Genomic DNA, 18,170 nt, shown 5'->3' on the forward strand with positions numbered 1-18,170 from the left:
GAGTCTCGTGAAAACCATCGTTTGTTTACAGGAGCAAAGGAAGCAAAGTTTCCTTACTTTAGCAAAGGAAAAACAGTCTTCTTCCAAACTAAAACTTCTTCTTTACAAATCCTCGTTTTGTACTTCTAATTCGTGACCGTTGTTTTGTTTTGATCTCCCCCCTGCGCTTCCGCGTTCGTCAGTTCTGAGTGGCGCATGCGCAACGCTGACGTCTTACGTCATCCGCCCGGAGCTGCTTCCGTGTACAACAGTGAGCGCAAGCTAAAAAGAAGAAAGTCATTTTCACCTAGGATGCCTTGAGGGTGAGTAATTCATGGGCTAATTTTCATTTTTGGGTGAACTAACCCTTTAACATGACCTTCATTAAAATGTTATGCGACCCATTTATTCCATTGCTGTTGCTCCTGGTTTGTCCATGTACCATGATGTGTTGTCTTAGCATGAGCTTGCGTGTTCTCTGCATGATCCTTTATGTGTTTCCACCATCTGTTCCATGTCATTTTCTCCTGTAGTGCATGATGTCACAGTTATACCGTGTCCTCTGCGGGCTCCATGTGATATTGTGACAAGCGATGAAAGCTTTCTAACATGTAAACCTGAGTTTTTGTCCTAACTAGCTGCAACTGTGGCAGGACATTTTGTTGATCACTTGGTTTCTATTTTTACAGCATTGCATCGAGCAGCCCCGCTCACAGTGAAATCTCATTGGTCCAAAGTCCCGCTCTGAATATCTGTACATTAATCATCATACATCTTCTGATTGGCTGTGATTGTGTAACATTGTGCAGCATTTTCGCATTGATGAATTTCATGGTCATTATGTTAATGAGAAGGTGGCTTGATTTGTGATCAGAGGTAAAGAACGGAATTAAAAGAGTGTTAGTGTGACTGTTTATTAATGTGTTTTTGTTCATGTGTATAAGAGAGGGATGTCTGTGTTTGTTGCACTTAATGGACATAGAGTCATCATGTCCTTCATCTCCTAACTTGGGCAAAAATTCTCCCCTTCCCATGCAGAAGGATATGCTGCTGTCATGGCAACCTCGCCATGTTTCTTTGCAATCATGCAACACTGCTTGACACTTCCACGCTGCGCTCCTGTCAAACCCTCACGCACTCAGGATCACTATCACAATGTGTTTCCTTATGCTTAACACACTCATGCCTTCACACATCCGTGCTCTCCTGTCTAAAATTGTCAATGTCAATACCTTCACTCATACTGTGTTAATTGTTGCCATTGTCTTTATTATTTAAAAGGCTAGAGCAGGGGTGTCCAACCCTGCTCCTGGAGAGCTACCGTCCTGCAGACTTTAGTTCCAACCCTGCTCCAGCACACCTGTCTGTAATTATCAAGCAACCCTGAACACCTTGATTAGCTGGTTCAGGTGTGTTTGATTGGGGTTAGAGCTGAAATCTGCAGGATGGTAGCTCTCCAGGAGCAGGGTTTGACACCCCTGGGCTAGAGCAACCAAAACTTTCAATTCTGTCATAGTTTATTCACCCTCATGTCGTTCCAAACCTGAATGACTTTCATTGTCCTGTGAAGCACAGAATAAGATATTTTACATTTCATATAATGGCCGAAATATGTTGGACTTCATAGTTTTTAAATGTATTGATTTGAAATGTTTTGAAATGTTTTGAAATATGACCTTAATATAACTAAAACAACATGTCCATTTAAATGAACGTTTGAGACATGTATGTGTGTGCATTTATTTGAGAATAACAACAACAATCGATGTATTGGTGGTATTATAATTATTGATATAATATAAATAAGTAATTTTTCTGCAAGTTAAAAAAGACAGTCATAAATATGGTCAACATGAGGGTCAGTAGATTATGATAGAATTTTTATTTTTATTTATTTATTGAGTAAACTAACCCTTTAACTCCTCCCCACCTTCATTTCCATGTTAAATTTGGTCACCTTCTTCTCCTGGTGGTCTCTCTGAGCCTATAGAGGGACCTCCGTGGCTCCCCCTCCCTCCCCTCACCTCAGCACCGCTCCCTAGGGCCCTTACCGTGACTTTCAGAACCACGGAGAGCTCCGATCCCTAGAGCTCCTAATATTCCTCTACAAAGGAGTCTGCAGAGCCCGAGAAAGAGAGAAGGGCAAAGAGAAAAGAGATTAGCACAATCAATGCAGAGAACAGACTGTACCTTTAAGAGAGAGAGAGAAGAACAACAAAACCATGCTAATCTATCACTGACTGTTTTTTTCTTTTTGCTTAGTTCAGGCTGTGTGTTTACTAAAAGCTCTTTGCAGCTTCTCCAACACTCGTAAACCAGCTCAATTGCACGACACCGAGCAAGGACGTACACACATACACACACACACATGCACACACAACCGCATACACTCGTCCTCCCTGAGTCGCACACACACACACACACATCGCCTCACACGCATACGGCGCTGCCCGCGAGAACCAGCTGGAGAAAGCCCATCTCGCACGCTAAGAGAAAGAGAGGGAGAGGAACAGAGGACAGGAGCGTGAGAGCGAGACAAAGGAAGGCAGGAACGGAAGGAAAAAAGGAGCGAATAGAAGCGCAGCCGGCTCCGGGAGAGGCTAACGACACGGCGTGAAGACAAGAGAGAGGAGGAGGACCAGGAGGGTGGATCAGGAAGCAGGCTGGTGGCTCTCTCTTGTAGGCAGCGGAGCACAGTGAAGGCATTATGGGAAATGCACCATCCCAAGGCATGTCAACCTTATCTTCATCCATTCTCATGTAGCAAGTATTTTGTTGTTTGCCGTGTTTGTTGTTTTCCTCATCCGCTGTTTTTTTTCCTTTTGGTGAGGGGGTGGGGCAAGGTGGGGTTGGAGGGTGTGTGTATGTGTGTGTTTGTGTGTGTTTATGTGCAGAGTGTCCTTTGGTGCTTCATGCCGATTGCTCTGTGTCTGTGGGATCCAAGGGCTCTGCCGGTGAGCAGGGTTTCCAGGGATGGGAGTGATGAGGATTGCTCAGTGGGTGTGGGAGCTCAGAGATGATTTGAGGGATCCATTCCTGGAGAAAAAGGAGGATAGGAAAAAGGGAGCGGGGGAAAACAAGCACCGCTAATTATGCTTGAACGTGTGTGTGTGTGTGTCTTGACCGTGTGTGTGCTTGTGTGTGTGTATATTTGTGGTTTTGTGTCTGAGCTTTCAGTGGCCGTGTAGGAATACCATAGGAAGCAGAGGAAGTCAGCGCACCCATTAAACCTGGAGTGAGAGTGTGAGCACGTTGTCGTAGAGAGTTTTGTGGTACTTGTGAAGGCAATTACAGTTTGAACCCTAAGGAATAAACTTCTGTGCAACTTGACTCGCATTGTTTGCGCTATGGACTTCAAATCATGTGGTTTGTTGAGTAGAATTGTGCTATTCTTTTGCTATTACTTTTCTAAGCATGTGGACTTACCTGTTGGACTAAAAATTTGCATTTTAAGACATATTTCACTATTTTGTTTATTCACCTTCATGTCATTCCAAACCTTAAGATATTTTAAAGAATGTTTAATTTTTTTTGTCCATACAGTGAAAATCAATGTGGTCTAAAACAACATTGAAACGCCATTGACTTTCATTGTTAGGACAATTTTTACTCTCCAAAATATTTTCTTTTGTGATCTTGAGGGTGGCCTCTTAAAAGGATAGTTCACCCAAAAATGAAAATTCTGTCATTAATTACTCACCCTCATGTTGTTCCAAAGCTGTAAGTCCTTCATTTATCTTTGGAACACAAATAAAAATATTTTTGATGAAATCCGAGAGTTTTGTACCATGTTCAAGGCCCAGAAAGGTAGTAAGGACATTGTTAAAATAGTCCTTGTGACATCAGTTGTTCAAGTGTACTTTTATGAAGCTACAAGAATACTTTTTTTGTCCTCACTACCTTTCTGGGTCTTGAACGTGTCAGTTACGTTGCTGTCTACGCAGAGTCAGAAAGCTCTCGGATTTCATCTAAAAATATCTTCATTTGTGTTCCGAAGATGAACAAAGGTCTTACGGGTTTGGAACAACACGAGGGTGAGTAATTAATGACAGAATTTTCAATTTTGGGTGAACTGTCCCTTTAAGATGTGGTCCAACTACATGCAAGTTTTGCGCAAATGCAAACGCGTGAATTTTGCTGTTCCAAAGTTCACATTTGGTGATTCATATGGTGAAAACAGTGTCTGTGGTCTGCAGTGTCTGTAGAGATTTTGCATGATCAAAGTCTAATGTGACCGTGGCTTTATGACCGCCCAGAACACCCTTGCTACCATATAGCAACATACTAATAAACTCTTGGCATACCAACACCCAGGCTACCACCTACAGCAGTGTAGCATCATGGTGAGTTTTGCATTCTTTTTCTTGAGAAAATATAAAAATCTAGTTTTAGATTCCTCTTTTGTCTTGTATTTCACAGTTTCAAAGTAACTCTTCCAGGAAGAAGGCTGCGAAATGCAGGCATAAAAACAAAAAAGATAGAAAAAGGCAAAGGAAGAGAGATGGGCAAAGAGGTGCTTAGAGGCATTTGTCCCTGAAGTCTGCTGGGAGAAAAAATAAAGCATGAGAAGAATGATAGAAAGATTTCATATGAGGCCTGAGACAGAAATGCTACTAGAGAAGACAAGCAAATTCTTCAGCACAGTAAAGCACATATACAGCAGATGAGAGATAGAGAGATGGATTGAAACTAAGGGAATGCTTGCTTGGAGTGCAACTGGGGAAGGCAGGGAGAGAGTAGGAGAGAAGGAGACTGGCTGCTGAAGGCATACCCACACTCTCTTGGGACAGACCAGCTTTGGTAAGCACAAAAGAGAGGGCCGATATGCCTACAAAAGAAGAAACAGAAGCGGATGGAGAACACTGATGCTCATTACAGGAGCTTCAATACAGATAATCTCAAGAACAGTAGAACAAGACAGCATCTGACAAGTTTTCTCCTTCTGTTCTTTCTTTTCCTGTTGAAAAATCTTACTGATTTATAGCAGGTCATATACACTGTTAGACCAGTGGTTTCAACATTATTTTAACTCCAATGATTTTTCCAGTCTTTCCAGTCTTTTTCCAGTAAATTACTGGATAAGGATTAAGGAGAAGGACTTTTCAAAAATAGTTTTTACTCAGTTTCTACCTGATAAAATATTAAAGAGTTGGCATAACTGGAAAAATGCATATTCATAAAATGTAAAAAACAGCCATGGAGTTATAAGATTTGATTAATTTACATGAATTTTCCAGGTCTAGAAATCTCACCTTTTTAATTGGACTACCTCATTTATCCAGGTTTTCCAAGACTGTGAAATCCATTGTTTTTCAAAGAAATATTTCATTTCAGAATTATATAAATAATATTCAGAATTAAAATATTTCCTGTACATTTGTTAGGCTATTTATTAATTTATTTAAAAAAATATATATTTTATAGTAAATCAATTAAAATCATAATGAGACCCTGTTAGAAGTTTACTTAGACCTTCTAGTTGGCCCTGGCCCCCTGGTTGAAAACCACTGTGTTTAGGCTGTGACAAACCAAATCAACATTAAAGAACTAGGGGCGATAAAAGCTGGCGGTGTTGTCACCTCACATTGTGTGCATCTGGGCCAAAAAGCTGTGCTTAAATACACCGCAAAGACTGCAGCCAACAGCCAGCTATCATGTAAATTCTGCGCCTGAGTGAAAGGAAATGTCTGTTTGTTTTTGTTATTTGACCGTCGGTCGAATGGTGTGCCAAGGCCTTTAGACCATTTTATACCAGCAACTAGCTTTGACCGGTTAATGACTAGTTTTGACCAGCTTGGGCAAGCTAATGGACTGCTTGGATCAGTAAAAAATTAGCTAATGAACATCTTGGACCAGTTAGAATATATATATATACATACATACATACATACACACACACAAATATCTTGGGAGTGGGTGGACCTAAGATCTTTTGGCATGCTTTGCTCACTGCGACTCTCTGATTGGTGGAATTTTCTGTACAGCATCAGGGGTAATGTAGTTTTTCACCACAAATTCCGCTGTTAAAGATAAGGTGAATTAATGCGATCAGATGGGTTTGAAAAAAGCATACACACAATCGATTAACAACCTCACAACAGTTCTTTAAAGATTATCAGTTATTATTAAAATTCAATTTCCCTATGGAGAAAAAGTAATGGAGTTTTTACTTCCGGAACCTGACTGTTGCACTCTATAGAGAGCGAAGAGTGCAGAAAGTGGAGGTGTCGAAGGTGTGGAGGACAGAGAGTGTAAGAGCATTGCTCTGAGGAATGAAAAGGAGAAATAGGTTTCAAGAAAGACAGGTGGGTGTAATGAAAGCATAAAGTGGAGATGAAAGGAAACAGGGGGATGAAAGCACTACTGGGATGAAAGAAAGGGATAGAGAGATGAAGGAGAAAGAGTTCCTGGATGAATCTTGAAGACGCTGAGATTTCTGGTGTAATTTTTTGAATAAAAGTATTAGTTTCTTAAAATAAATCATATTGATGTTTGAACATTTGAAAACGTTTGATTGGTAGTGTACATACATAATGTGAGTGTTGCATACTGTGAGCCTGTCCTATAATAAAATCTGTATAGTACCGTAGTAATTTATTTATATACTTTGCTTACATAGCAAAGCTATTCAAATAATCATAGTTGATGTACAGAGTCATATACTTGGTCATTACAATTTTAATGCAATTTACATTAAATTTAAATACATTTAATAGAGGAGGCTCACTGAAGAAGCAACTTCGTAAAGGGATAGTTCACCCCAAAATAAAAATGTGCTGTTAATTTACTCACCCTCAAAAATGGGCAGCTGTTGACTTGCATTTTATGAATCACCAAAGACCACAGTTTCAGCTAAAAATCTTCTTTACTGTTCTACTGGAGAAAAAAGTCACCTACATCTACATGGCCTGAGGGTGAGAAAATTAACAGCGGATTTTCATTTTTGGGTGGACTATCTCTTCAACTTGAGCTTTGAAGTTAACTTGTTAATTTTTTGCTCAAAATTTAGTTTTAGAACAAATCATAATTAGCAGACCACCTGCAGTACCAGTAGTAAACAGTAACCGTGATTGAAAAAAAGCAAAAACAAAAAATGGTAGTTTTAAAACATGAATACATTTGAAACGTACCTGAAGTATATATAATCTCACTGAATGCACTGTCACAAGTGTCTTCTCTTATCCTGCTTCTGCACTCCGCACTACTTGTAAACACTCCCATTCACCTCCCTTCATCTGTTTAACAGGAGAAAACATTGTGTTACATGTATCAGGATAGTCATGTTCAAAGCAGCATTTATACCTGTGATCTAGGTGAAAATAGCCATCCTGACACCACCCCAATTTTGCCTCCGTTCTGATTGTTTGAGTGCTGTTGAGGTGATTTGTGCCTGATTTGAGTTTCTGCACAGAATATGTCTGCTGGGGTGAATGGCAGGTTGAGGAATGGTTACAAATGACATTTAACAGTTCTGACAAACAGATATTAAGAGGGACGTATTGTTATACTCAAGAGGTTAGACAATTACTCAAAATATAGTCATTTACTTCACAGAGGATTACCCCTTTAAAACTGTCTGTGTGCGGCATTGTAAAATGTGTTGTCTTTGTCTGCTTCTATATTCAACTATTTAGTCTCAAACTGTCCTGAAAATACAACAGGAGTCAATCCACTTTTCTAACTCATATTTAACCACAGTGAATGGTAATTGTAGTGCACTTAATGTAATAGTTTAATATTTAAAATTGTCCTCACAGATACAAGGTCAAAATCTCCCTTCTGTTTTCTCAGCTGACTGGTAGAGCACAGTTTGGCAGCTGAGTAAAAGTGTAAAAACACTATGATTCAGATCAGCTTGGATTTGCTCCTTTTCTGATTCATGATAATCAAATCTCCACCCGAAAGTATTATTAGGCAGGAAACCATCTTGTTATCTTCTTGAATCTTGTTATTTGTAAACTTCATCACATTGCAGGAGGAGCAGAAGCTACAGTATTACTCAACACTTCTCAACCAGTTGGTTGAAGTCCAAACTTTTGTTCATTAAAGGTCAGAATGGGGAAAAGTGCAATGATCTAATATTTCATTGACAAGAGTGCGAATTTGCGGAGAACATTAAAAAACTTAATGAGAGTTTACAGATTTCTTTCTGCAACCACACAATTACATCCCAAATATTATTGATTTCCATCTGAAAATGTAGGTTGTATCTGTGGTTAAAAGTGTGGTTGTATACTGAAATGTCTATGAGAAGAACAGTATTAGCACTTCAAACTGGACTGACAGCTGTATTCTGCTGCTGCGTGACTATAACCCGAGGTGCTATAATAGTGTGCTAGTGATGCTTTGTGTGTTTTTTCATTCGTGTGTATTTGTATAGAACAAGCCTTGCATTAATATTACTGTCTGAATATAAAGCCATGGATTGAGAGAGGATTTATATTATGCCAGTTCTTCAGCTGTATGGATTTTGAATTAGTGTAACAGGGTTTGAGAGGAAGGCTCAATATAATACAGAGATTGTATCATATAGCAGCACACTTACAGCCTCATATGAGAGAAGAGAAGCGGTCATTTTGCAGATGATAACAGGGAAATTACTAAACCTCCATATCTAGAGTGCCAGAATGATATGTTTTTTGTACAGTGACTAAACTGTACAAAAGTTAGCTGTGCAAAACCTAACGTGTGTTATTCATTTCAAAATGATTTTTGAAAGAAGTGTCTTATGCTTATCAAGCCAGCATTTAATTGATAAACCGTAATATTGTAAAATATTATTACAATTTAAAATAAGTGTTGTCTATTTTAATACATTTTAAAATGTAATTCATTCTTGTGATGGTAAAGCTGAATTTTCAGCATCATTACTCCAGTCTTCAGTGTCCCATGATCCTTTAGAAATCATTCTAATATGCTGATTTGCTGCTTATAAAACATCATCATTATCAATCATCAATGTTGAAAACAGTTGTGCTGCTTAATAATTTGGTGGAAACCAAGATACATTTTTCAGTGTCATTTTGAACTTTTTTAATAAAGTTCAAAAGAATATCATTTATTTGAAATAGAAATCTTCTATAACATCATAAATGTCTCTTGTTGATCCCAAACGTTTGAACAGTATATCCTGTATTGATATATGAAGTGTATTATTTTGGTATTTATACCGTGTAAAGTGTGGTAATGTGCAATTGTCATTTACACAGTAGTGTAAATAAAAAATACTTTGGCTATATTAAAAAACACCAGGCTTATTGAATTGTAAAAAATTATAGCTGTAACAGTAAATTCATCAGGGACAAATATCCATTATAACTACAGTTTATGAATTTTTGATAGCTGTGTGATATACTTCAATATTCCTATCTTAAATAACATTTTTTGCGTGTTAATCTGAATGCATTTAACCTCAGGAGAGCTCTGCCATCATATCCATGCTTTAATGTGAACTCTCCAGTGATTGGCTAACGATGACATAATGGTTTTATGACAGTGTGTTGATGATTGGATGCAGTGTTTTTTTTTTAAAGAGGGAACCGTAGAGTGTCACTGCTGCTGCACTAAACATCAGCCAGAGATCTAATCCACAGTATATGGCAACATGGGATACGCCAGCCTCCAGCAATGACATTGCTGTGACAGGTAACCTTGAGGGGCGTCCATCTATCCTTTCACTAGTTCTCTTCTTGTTTCTCTCAGTCACACACACAAACAGGTGCATGCTGGTATATTCACCGGGGTTTTATAACAGCAGGGGCGCTTTAATGACAGTTATTTCTTTCTAGACTCAATCTGAATTAATTGGAGCGCTTTCTGTTCTGCAAAGGGTAGATTTTTCTCTTAGTTTTTTTCAGTGGGACCACAGTAATGGCTAATTTAGGCCCAAAAATCCTTTACTAAGTTGTCAGAGTCAGTCTATTTGAATATATGTGTTTGCTTTTGTGTATAAAAGAGGATTTACTGCGAGGCTTTAGGTCTTGGCTCACAAGATAAACCCTAAAATAAATCAGAAAATTACATCCCTGAACACAGCTGTGTGTGTACATTGCTTTCGAATGTGTGTGTCCATATCTACAGATTTAGTTCATAAATCCGACGCTTGGCGGCTATAGGATCCATATCAATCAGTGTGTAATTTGCTGGGAGCACAGAAAGCCCACAAATGCTTTCTTAGCACTTTCCTCCTGTGAATCGATTAGTCTTTATGAATGAACAGCCAGATCCCCTTTGACATCCTTCCTGTCCTCAATGTCCCGCTCATGCCGTTCTTCTCATCTTTCTCTGTGTTCTCTCTCTTCATCTGTCCATCTTTGTAAATGTCGACTTGAACCTGCTAATGATAATTCAGTCATTTTGCTTTTGTCAGAACAGAGCATTGCTGTACTGACTGACTGTTTTGTTTAGATGGTCTGGATTATATTATATTATATTACGGCCCTATTTTGTCTTAGTATTAACAGTCGTCTCAGGTGATTCGAACACAAGTAGACAGTGCTAAAGTCCAAATGGCTCCAATATGGTTTTTGATCCAATCACTCAAACCGTTAATTTACTCAACTATAATGACAGCAAGGACTCGGCTTAATGTCTCGTTTGTGCTTGAGGTCTCGTTTGTGAAGTTAAGAAATTAAATTAAAAATTATGAGATGTTCAGATATGTGATTCTTCAATGTATCTGTATAACTGTTGTTTATTTGAGTCGATAATATTACTTAACTTGACTGAATTAACCTGACTATACTACACTCTCAGCAAAAAAGGGTACAAAAGCTGTCACTGCTCAAAAGTTCCATGTGGGTACTAATATGAAAACCATTTTGAACTGTTAGTTAAAAAGATAACAATTACTTGTTACCACATTTTACAGTGTATAAATACCAAATTAATATGTACATATACGTATAAATACAGTGTATTACATAATATCGTAAAATATTTGTATTTCAAATAAACAGTGTTCTCCTGAACATTCTATTCATCAAAGAATCCTGAAAAAAATGTATCACAGTTTCCACAAAATGTTAAACAGCAGCAGCACAACTGTTTTCAACATTGATAAGAAATGCTTCTTAAGCAGCAAACCAGCATGTTATAATGTTCTCAGAAGGATCATGGGACACTGAAGACTGGAGTAATGATGCTGAAAATTCAGCTTTGCATCACAATAATAAATTACATTTTACAGTACATTAAAATAGAAAATATTTCAAATGATAATATTTCACAATATTACTGTTTTTACTGTATTTTGATTATTAAAAAAAGACTAGTTACTGACCCCAAACTGTCGAACAGTAGTGTGTATATATAAATATTGTGTGTATAAAGGGAAGTTAAGAAGTTAGGGTAATTTAACCTTTTGCCACTCAAAAAGTAGGTAATAAAAAAGCAATAAAAAGCTAGTGATCTCTTCTTTAAACCTAGAATGAATGTTTTGTTTTTTTTTGCTTTTAAATCATTCTAGGGGGCAGAAAAGTTCCCCTAATTGAAGAATCACCCATATATGAAATTAAATTATGTGCACACCTTTATTGCTCTGATTCAAAATTGTCTCTGATATTCAGCTGAATATGAAAGGAGGCTTTCAGAAGTTGTTACTTGTGATTCTTATCATTAGCTGATATAATTCAAACAGTGAGGCAATCACACAGCACCACAGAAAGCACACAGGGGCCTGAGCCTGTTCTTCCTTTCCTGCAGTCACTGCGCTCACTGGCTTTGTCAGACTCACTGGACGCTTTGGCAGTTACCTACATATCCACTGTCTCTCTTTTTTGTTTTTGCCTTTTTTTGTCTGTTGATATCAGTAGAAAAAGCATCTACCCATAAGTCACTGTCATGTATTTATCTTAAACATCTTCACTTGAGCTTCGACTATAGGTTCACCTTGATCTCACACAAATTACTCACTGCTAGACATATTTGATACTTGAATTCTATTCTATTCTATTCTATTCTATTCTATTCTTTGCATGTATTTAAGCATTCCCCTGCTCTCCCTCTCCATGTCATTCGTCTGTGATTGACTGTTCACCTGTCAGGACTGGAAGTAGTGCTGAGATTTGTTGCTGGACTGGTCTTAATTCTCTTTTTATCGGCAGCAGAACTAGGTCAGACTGGAGCTTGTGTCTGTGCCTGCAGACAGAAACAAGCAATCACCACTTTGTCTGGCCTGAGGAGCCCACAGTTGTTTGCTGTTAGCCATTAGTACCAGACAATGAGGCTCCATCGGCACCGCGCTCCATCACTCAATTGAATGAACACATTCAGCGGAGTGTCCCATGCAGACAAATATCTGCTTTTAAAAGCAGCCCATGAGATGTCTCCCTATTCGCAGCACTCACTCTTAACACTCACTAGTTTATTTAAATTGTCCACTAACAATTCCAACATTGTCCATTGTCCAACATTGTTTTTTAAATAAAAGAATACTTTTCTTCAGGAAGGATGCATTTAATTGATCAAAAGTGGCTGTAACAGAATTTATAATGTTACAGAATATACAGAATAACTCCTGAAAAAATGTATCACGGTTTCAATAAAAATATTAAGAAGCACAACTATTTTTAACATTTTTAACACTAAGAAATGTTTCTTGAGCAGCAAATCAGCATAATAGAATGATTTCTGAAGGATCATGTGACACTGAAGACTGGAGTAATGATGCTGAAAATTCAGCTTTGCATCACAATAATAAATTACATTTTACAGTACATTAAAATAGAAAATATTTCAAATGATAATATTTCACAATATTACTGTTTTTACTGTATTTTGATTATTAAAAAAAGACTAGTTACTGACCCCAAACTGTCGAACAGTAGTGTGTATATATAAATATTGTGTGTATAAAGGGAAGTTAAGAAGTTAGGGTAATTTAACCTTTTGCCACTCAAAAAGTAGGTAATAAAAAAGCAATAAAAAGCTAGTGATCTCTTCTTTAAACCTAGAATGAATGTTTTGTTTTTTTTTGCTTTTAAATCATTCTAGGGGGCAGAAAAGTTCCCCTAATTGAAGAATCACCCATATATGAAATTAAATTATGTGCACACCTTTATTGCTCTGATTCAAAATGGTCTCTGATATTCAGCTGAATATGAAAGGAGGCTTTCAGAAGTTGTTACTTGTGATTCTTATCATTAGCTGATATAATTCAAACAGTGAGGCAATCACACAGCACCACAGAAAGCACACAGGGGCCTGAGCCTGTTCTTCCTTTCCTGCAGTCACTGCGCTCACTGGCTTTGTCAGACTCACTGGACGCTTTGGCAGTTACCTACATATCCACTGTCTCTCTTTTTTGTTTTTGCCTTTTTTTGTCTGTTGATATCAGTAGAAAAAGCATCTACCCATAAGTCACTGTCATGTATTTATCTTAAACATCTTCACTTGAGCTTCGACTATAGGTTCACCTTGATCTCACACAAATTACTCACTGCTAGACATATTTGATACTTGAATTCTATTCTATTCTATTCTATTCTATTCTATTCTATTCTTTGCATGTATTTAAGCATTCCCCTGATCTCCCTCTCCATGTCATTCGTCTGTGATTGACTGTTCACCTGTCAGGACTGGAAGTAGTGCTGAGATTTGTTGCTGGACTGGTCTTAATTCTCTTTTTATCGGCAGCAGAACTAGGTCAGACTGGAGCTTGTGTCTGTGCCTGCAGACAGAAACAAGCAATCACCACTTTGTCTGGCCTGAGGAGCCCACAGTTGTTTGCTGTTAGCCATTAGTACCAGACAATGAGGCTCCATCGGCACCGCGCTCCATCACTCAATTGAATGAACACATTCAGCGGAGTGTCCCATGCAGACAAATATCTGCTTTTAAAAGCAGCCTGTGAGATGTCTCCCTATTCGCAGCTCTCACTCTTAACACTCACTAGTTTATTTAAATTGTCCACTAACAATTCCAACATTGTCCATTGTCCAACATTGTTTTTTAAATAAAAGAATACTTTTCTTCAGGAAGGATGCATTTAATTGATCAAAAGTGGCTGTAACAGAATTTATAATGTTACAGAATAACTTTTTATACTCCTGAAAAAATGTATCACGGTTTCAATAAAAATATTAAGAAGCACAACTATTTTTAACATTGATAATACTAAGAAATGTTTCTTGAGCAGCAAATCAGCATAATAGAATGATTTCTGAAGGATCATGTGACACTGAAGACTGGAGTAATGATGCTGAAAATTCGGCTTTGCCATCACAGTAATAATTTGTATTATTTATAGTAATAGTATAGGTTATATATATTTTCAATATTTAAATTGTAATAATATTTCACAATAGTTCTGTTTACTGTATTTTTGATTAAATAAATGGAGCCTTGGTGAGAATAATAGACTTTACCCCAAACATTTGAATGGTTATATGTGTTGAGTTTAACAGCATACCGTGGTGGGAATGATTGTAATAGAAATGACATTTTAAATATTTTAATTGAATAAAATGATGAATGCTAATTTTATAATAATACTTAAATACTCACAAAAAAGAAAGACAATCTAATATATTAGCAAAATTACAGCTTGATTGTGGTTGTGGGACTGCAATAATTTTTATAAATGTTTATATAAATCTTTTTCACGCTATCACACAAAAGCTTCTGAAATGATTTATTTCACTTTGTGATTATCATGATTGATTATCATGAGAAGATCATGAGTAGATCATGATTATTCATGAGAAGATCACTGTGTTTCTCTTTTCTGTCCCACCAATTTGTAACCTAAATTGCACTTTATGTATGGACTCCATTTGAGAGCAAAGTTACAAATGTAGTCTGTGGGTTTGCAGGATGATGTTTAATATTGAGTGAGAGAGGGAGGGAAACATCCGGAACCAGCTGCATATTTAAACACTCATGGATTTGCTTGACTCTCTCTCTCTCTCTCTAATCTGTAAATGCTTAAATAGTGGCCTTCAGCACAAGGTTAGGGATTCATGGGTATTCCTGGCACAAATATGTCATATGTATGTATGTGTGCACGAGCCTGTTGTGTCACTCTGAAACCGTGAAAGTGTGTGTTTGCACTGAAATGGTAATCGGCTGGTCTCCCTCTGACACTCGTCTCCCTCCCTCTGTTCCTCAGCCATCACTGCTGGAAAGAGAGAGAGAGAGAGAGAGCACACGGCAGCGCGACCAGAATACAAAGCAGGCCGAGATGATGTGGAAGGTGTGTGGGGGCAGAGGGGGTTATGGGTAGGGCTGAGGTGATGCACTCATGACACCTTGCTAACAATCCTCCAACATTCTTTCATGAGAAAATCACTGTGTTTTTCTTTTCTATCCCAACAATATGCAACATAGGTACTGAATTGCACTTTCAGATGTTATGTTTTGGTTACACCTGATTTCGAAAGTCCACTTTTGACATTCTACTAACTATAAAAAATTACATGCCAACTAATGTTCATTAATTTGCAACTACAAGTCAACTAACTCTCATTAGACTAGAGTAGTAGACAGCTAGGTTAGAGTTAGTAGAATAAGTTGACATACTTGCAAAGTTAGTTATAGCCAGTAGAATGTCTACTTTAATACTCTAATGACTGCTAGTTGGCATGGAAGTGTAAAGTTAGTTATAGGGTCATTCCACATCAACTCAACCAGAGATTCCTGGCTAAAAAGTTTGATTTTTAACTTCTTGAGTTAAAGGCTTGCAGGTTTCGAGAGAAACAAATAGCTTTTTCCCCATTCTTGAAATGTCACCATTGGCATGTAATGCAACAGATTGCTAAAATCAACAGATCTTACTAATCTTTGTGTAAAAATAACATCATGATGCTGCCATCATTCTGAAGTAAATTTTCCCCCTTGTAATTTGGCTCCAAAAATTGTATTTTGAGCCCAGAGCAAACAAAGAATGATGCTAACTACCGGAACTTCCCGAATACAGGTGAAAGATCCCGGATGAGCCCCCACACATGTTACATCCCCTAGTGGCTCAGAGGTATGGAGAAGACGCACATAAGAATTAGCACAACCTTATCAATTTGTCTCTAAGATAACCGTGGGGTACCAACCAAGAATCACGACCGGAACGGCAAAATGCAAATAAGTGGTTTGCTATATTTACAGTGCCAAAGAAAGAATTGATACACAAGGCAAAATGAGATAATACTTACAACGCTATATACAACTAAAGTAAAGAACAAATTTATACAGGAGGGGGAAAAAACAACCACAGAGAGAAAGAAAATGAGCGGTGCTAAATAAACAAATAAACAAGACCAAAGCCCACTAGCTAATTTCCCCGCCCTCTGCACTAACTGAAAACAAAAACAGAAAACAAAAGATTCAACATGGAATGAGCTTATAGTTATAGCTTATATAATGTCTAAAGTGGACTATCGAAATAAAGTGTTAACTATATATTTTTTAAAAAGCTTGTTGAAATCCTTAATACAGTATATTCTTGTGTATATACTTTACAACCATTTTGCATGATGGTTTCAACTTCATCTCTGCCACCCACTCTGTCTGCTCATAGTCATATTATGCAGTGTTGGGAAGTAACCGGTTACGTGTAACAGCGTTACATAATTTAATTACAAAATAAATGTAACTGTAATCTGTAATTAAATTACAGTTACTTATGAAAATGTTAACATTTTCAGGGGTTACATCTGAATAAGTATTAATATACTATTTCTTGTTATGAATTTAAATCTGTATTTAATATTGATCTCAAAGTAAAAAGAGGTGCTAAAGTCAGCCATTTTGTGGTGGCTGTGCTTTAAAATGAAATGATTCTAATCTTAATTCAGGGGATGAAGGATTTTGAAAGTCTGACAGTAATCAGTGTTGCGTACTACTGTAAGTTTAACCCTATCTGATTTAAATTCTTCAAAATGATTAACAGTTGAAAACATTGGTTAGAAATTTAGAAAAGCAATCAAATGTAAATTAATAAAGTAATTGAAATAGTTACACACACACAAACACCCCCCCAAAACCGCTACTGAAAGTAACCTTCCCAACACTGTTCATATGTCATCGTGGCATGCTCAGTCATTTAGTGAAGCGTGTGTGTCTGAGACACTGTTTGTTAGTGAGGTCATTTTGTTGTCTGTAATTACCAAGTCTTTTAGCTCAGTAATAAGAACACCAGGGTTTTGTTTACAAGCAAAGCTATCGGGGTGCAGTGCAGTGAATGCACATTTGTAGTGGCTTAATGTTACATGTAAATTTGGAGCAAGTGGTAGTGAGCTGATGTTTGGCTTTAGCGTTCAATGCATTATGGTAATGTGCTGTTAAATTGCTTATGCTCTCTATGGATTTGTGATGTGAGGATAGAGAAAGGTGGAAACAGAAAAGGAAAGGCTTGCAGCCTGGAACTCTGACGAGGAGTGAAATAATGGAAAGGGAATGAGAGAGAGAGTTGCTTTCATGCCTGTGAGTGAGTTAAACTGCCTGTTTTTTGACTTTCATCAAGATCAAAATCATAACACGGATTGATGCCAGAACACACGCACACACAGAAATCAATTACATTAAGCTACATCAAATAGCTTCTGAAGGTGGTTATTGCATTGTCCATCCATTTTCTTCTCTGATTTCATTGTATTTCCTTCTCTGTGGTGTGTATTTGTGTATATGCAGGAGTAAGGTCCAATTAGGACTAGACTAGTTTTCCCAGCAGAAGTAAATTCATGTTTCGGGAATGTGCTTTGTCCCGTTTAAGTTTATAATGATAAAAATCCACCCAGTGTTTTTTTTAAAGGTGTTTTCAGACCTGTAGATCGTTTGCTTTGTTCCGAAACAGGGACTTAATTTGTTACAGTGTTGCATTTTCTTCTTGGTTCGGTTCGCGTTCACAAGGCAACATTGCAAAGCTTACCAAACTGTGTTTATGCATGTCACATGTGATTAAAGATGTCCTCTTATTGGTCAGAGTTCACCTGTTAACGTTCCTCTGCATCATTCATCAGATGGATTGACAAGTTCGCTCCACGGGCTTATTGTGGCTTTATAGCTGTCCTGGCATACGCAATCACTTACGAAGGTAGCCATTACTCCCGCTCTCAGTAAGTTAACCGATGACTAACCTCAACATTAACAACAACATTGAAATAAGAGTGCATGCTTTTTTACGTGCATCTGACTGACACTCCCGCTCTAATATATCTATCTATATATAATTATATTTTAAGATTTTATATATATATATA

At 37.5% G+C, this 18,170-nt stretch overlaps 1 protein-coding gene across 1 annotated transcript in view; it reads left to right on the plus strand.

Annotated features, from left to right (window-relative positions):
• The first annotated feature begins 2,380 nt into the window (after positions 1-2,380).
• srcin1a (SRC kinase signaling inhibitor 1a) overlaps positions 2,381-18,170 on the plus strand; it is a 115,236-nt gene continuing 99,446 nt past the window's right edge. The window contains exon 1 of the mRNA XM_016529502.1: positions 2,381-2,708. Coding sequence (XP_016384988.1) covers positions 2,687-2,708 — 22 coding nt within the window. The 5' untranslated portion in view covers positions 2,381-2,686. The remainder of the gene's footprint in view (positions 2,709-18,170) is intronic.

This window comes from Sinocyclocheilus rhinocerous, unplaced genomic scaffold, assembly GCF_001515625.1.
Source record: "Sinocyclocheilus rhinocerous isolate Xijiao unplaced genomic scaffold, SAMN03320098_v1.1 scaffold481, whole genome shotgun sequence".
NCBI classification, from domain to species: domain Eukaryota; kingdom Metazoa; phylum Chordata; class Actinopteri; order Cypriniformes; family Cyprinidae; genus Sinocyclocheilus; species Sinocyclocheilus rhinocerous.